This window comes from Microtus ochrogaster, unplaced genomic scaffold, assembly GCF_000317375.1.
Source record: "Microtus ochrogaster isolate Prairie Vole_2 unplaced genomic scaffold, MicOch1.0 UNK5, whole genome shotgun sequence".
Lineage (NCBI taxonomy): Eukaryota > Metazoa > Chordata > Mammalia > Rodentia > Cricetidae > Microtus > Microtus ochrogaster.
The window spans coordinates 807736-809788 of NW_004949103.1; the positions used below are offsets into that span (position 1 = coordinate 807736).

A 2053-nucleotide genomic window follows, 5' to 3' on the forward strand; every position below is an offset into this window, starting at 1 on the left:
CACACACACACACACACACCACCCCACGAAAGGCATACTTGGAGACCAGGTTCAGGGTAGGCCTTCATTCTGAACCCATTTCTTTGTCTGTCAAAGGCCAGTGGGGCTACAGACTTCACTTTCCTTAAGAGTACCAAGTACCACACTGCCCAGCATCTTCCTTCCCAGCCTTGCTGCTCCCTGGAGTGGGTTCTTCATCCTTGAGCACCTTCCTCCAGCTCAGTGGGTTTGGGGTGCTGTCAGGACTGTGTGCTCACACAGTTCATACTCTGGAATGTGGATGGTCCTGAAGCTGCTTGCCTGCTCCTCCCGCAAGCCAGCACTGGCTGTTACCTGCTGCTCTGTGTGCTCTGTAAGCCCCAAGCCCTCCTCTGGGGCTCATGGGGCCTCAGTGGCCTAGTTTGTCCAGGCGGGTGTTTGGGAAGGTCTGATTGCCCCCATGTCCCAGGCCCTATGACCAGCTCATGTCTCCCTCACAGGTCAGAGGAACGTCCTGTGAAGAAGCGCAAGGTCCGGAGCTGTCACCTACAGAAAAAGAAGCTGCGGCTGCTGGAGGCCATGCTGGAGGAACAGCGCCGGCTGAGCCGTGCCATGGAGGAGACATGCCGAGAGGTGCGCCGTGTGCTGGACCAGCAGAACATCCTGCAGGTTCAGAGTCTGCAGCTTCAGGAGCGCATGATGAGCTTGCTGGAGAAGATCATCGCCAAGTCCAACGTCTAGGCCATGGAGAGGATGCCAGGTGCCACATAGTCCTGTCTGGAGGCCCACCCAGGCTCAAGGCCCTGCCCACCCGGCAGGATTCCGGAAAGGGAACAGGCTTCAATCTGGCCTCTGTGCTTCTCTGAAGGGCTTTCTAGGACCCCAGTGGCCCTATGAGACCTTGGAGCCCCAGCTCCAGCATTAATGCCAGGGACCCTAGGGCAGCTGCTAGCGAGAAGATCCCAGAATCCACTCTCCAGTATAGTCACTACCATGATACTTGAAACGGCTTTTGATATTAAACATACTTTCCATTGTTGCCTGGAAGCCGACTTTGCTCTCTCTGATGTGAAGGGGAAAGGGAAGTGCTGGCTGGGTCAGTTCTCCTCTGTATACAAAAGCAAATGCCATAGGTCAGGGGCAGGTTGTGGGGTCTTTCTTCCACAGGATCTGTAGCACCAACCCTAATTACCCAGCTATCAGAGGACTAACCCAACACAGTCACCCCTTAGGAGCTTCACACGAGCACAGGGTCCATGCCGACTCACCTTGTTGATCTGGCTCCTGGTAGCAGCGGCATGCAAAGTGAGGCACAGGGCTCAGCAGAGAAATCGTAACCAATGACAGAGGGTTCTGAAGGGAAAGGTTAGGCCTGTGACAGAAGAAACCAGATTCAGGCAGAGCTAGGAAGAACACTCCCACACAGAGAACTGCCCTTGCAAGCACCCAGGGGAACCTGTTGCCAGCAGCCAGGTCACCCAGAGCCATGCACTTCTGGAGGAAGTTTGTGTTTTCTCTAAGCTTCTTGTGAGTGTTTCAGCCCGGCCTCTGAGAAGGCATGCAATGGCCATCTTGCCTCTGTCATCTTACCATGTGAAAGATTCTTCCCAGGACCGCCTCTGCTGAATAGCCATAGTACCTTTGGCCAGGCCTTGACTTTTCACCGAGGCCACAGGGGAGACTGGAAGCAAGCCTGTCTGATTCACCCCTTGGGCCCAGGCCAATTGCAGTTCCAGAGGACCAGATTCAGTGGAGCTGGGTTAGGTGCTTATGTGTTTCAGTTTTCCCTGAGACTTAGAGTATACTTTTGAGGTCAGGGGTAATAGCAAGGTTTCCCCATGCAGCTGCTAATCATCCTGAGGTGAGAGTACCAGCTATACTGACTCTTCAGTAATAGTCAGCCAGGGTTGGGGGGGCTACGAGTCTGTGTCACCAGATGATATGGCACCCTACCCCAGGCTACCTATGGGAGGGGCTGCATGCCCTATGCAGCTGAGGCAGAATAGCGAGCACGATCTACCTTGATCTGAGGTCCTCTGAGTTCTCAGTCCCTCTGCCCCGCATAGGTCTCCTG

At 54.7% G+C, this 2053-nt stretch overlaps 1 protein-coding gene across 2 annotated transcripts in view; it reads left to right on the top strand.

The window, feature by feature from the left end:
- Msantd1 (Myb/SANT DNA binding domain containing 1) overlaps window positions 1-1019 on the top strand; it is a 6554-nt gene extending 5535 nt beyond the window's left edge. For both annotated transcript variants that reach the window (XM_005365915.2, XM_013353297.2), the window contains one exon: window positions 480-1019. In XM_005365915.2, coding sequence (XP_005365972.1) covers window positions 480-720 — 241 coding nt within the window. In that variant the 3' untranslated portion in view covers window positions 721-1019. The remainder of the gene's footprint in view (window positions 1-479) is intronic.
- Window positions 1020-2053: the final 1034 nt, after the last annotated feature.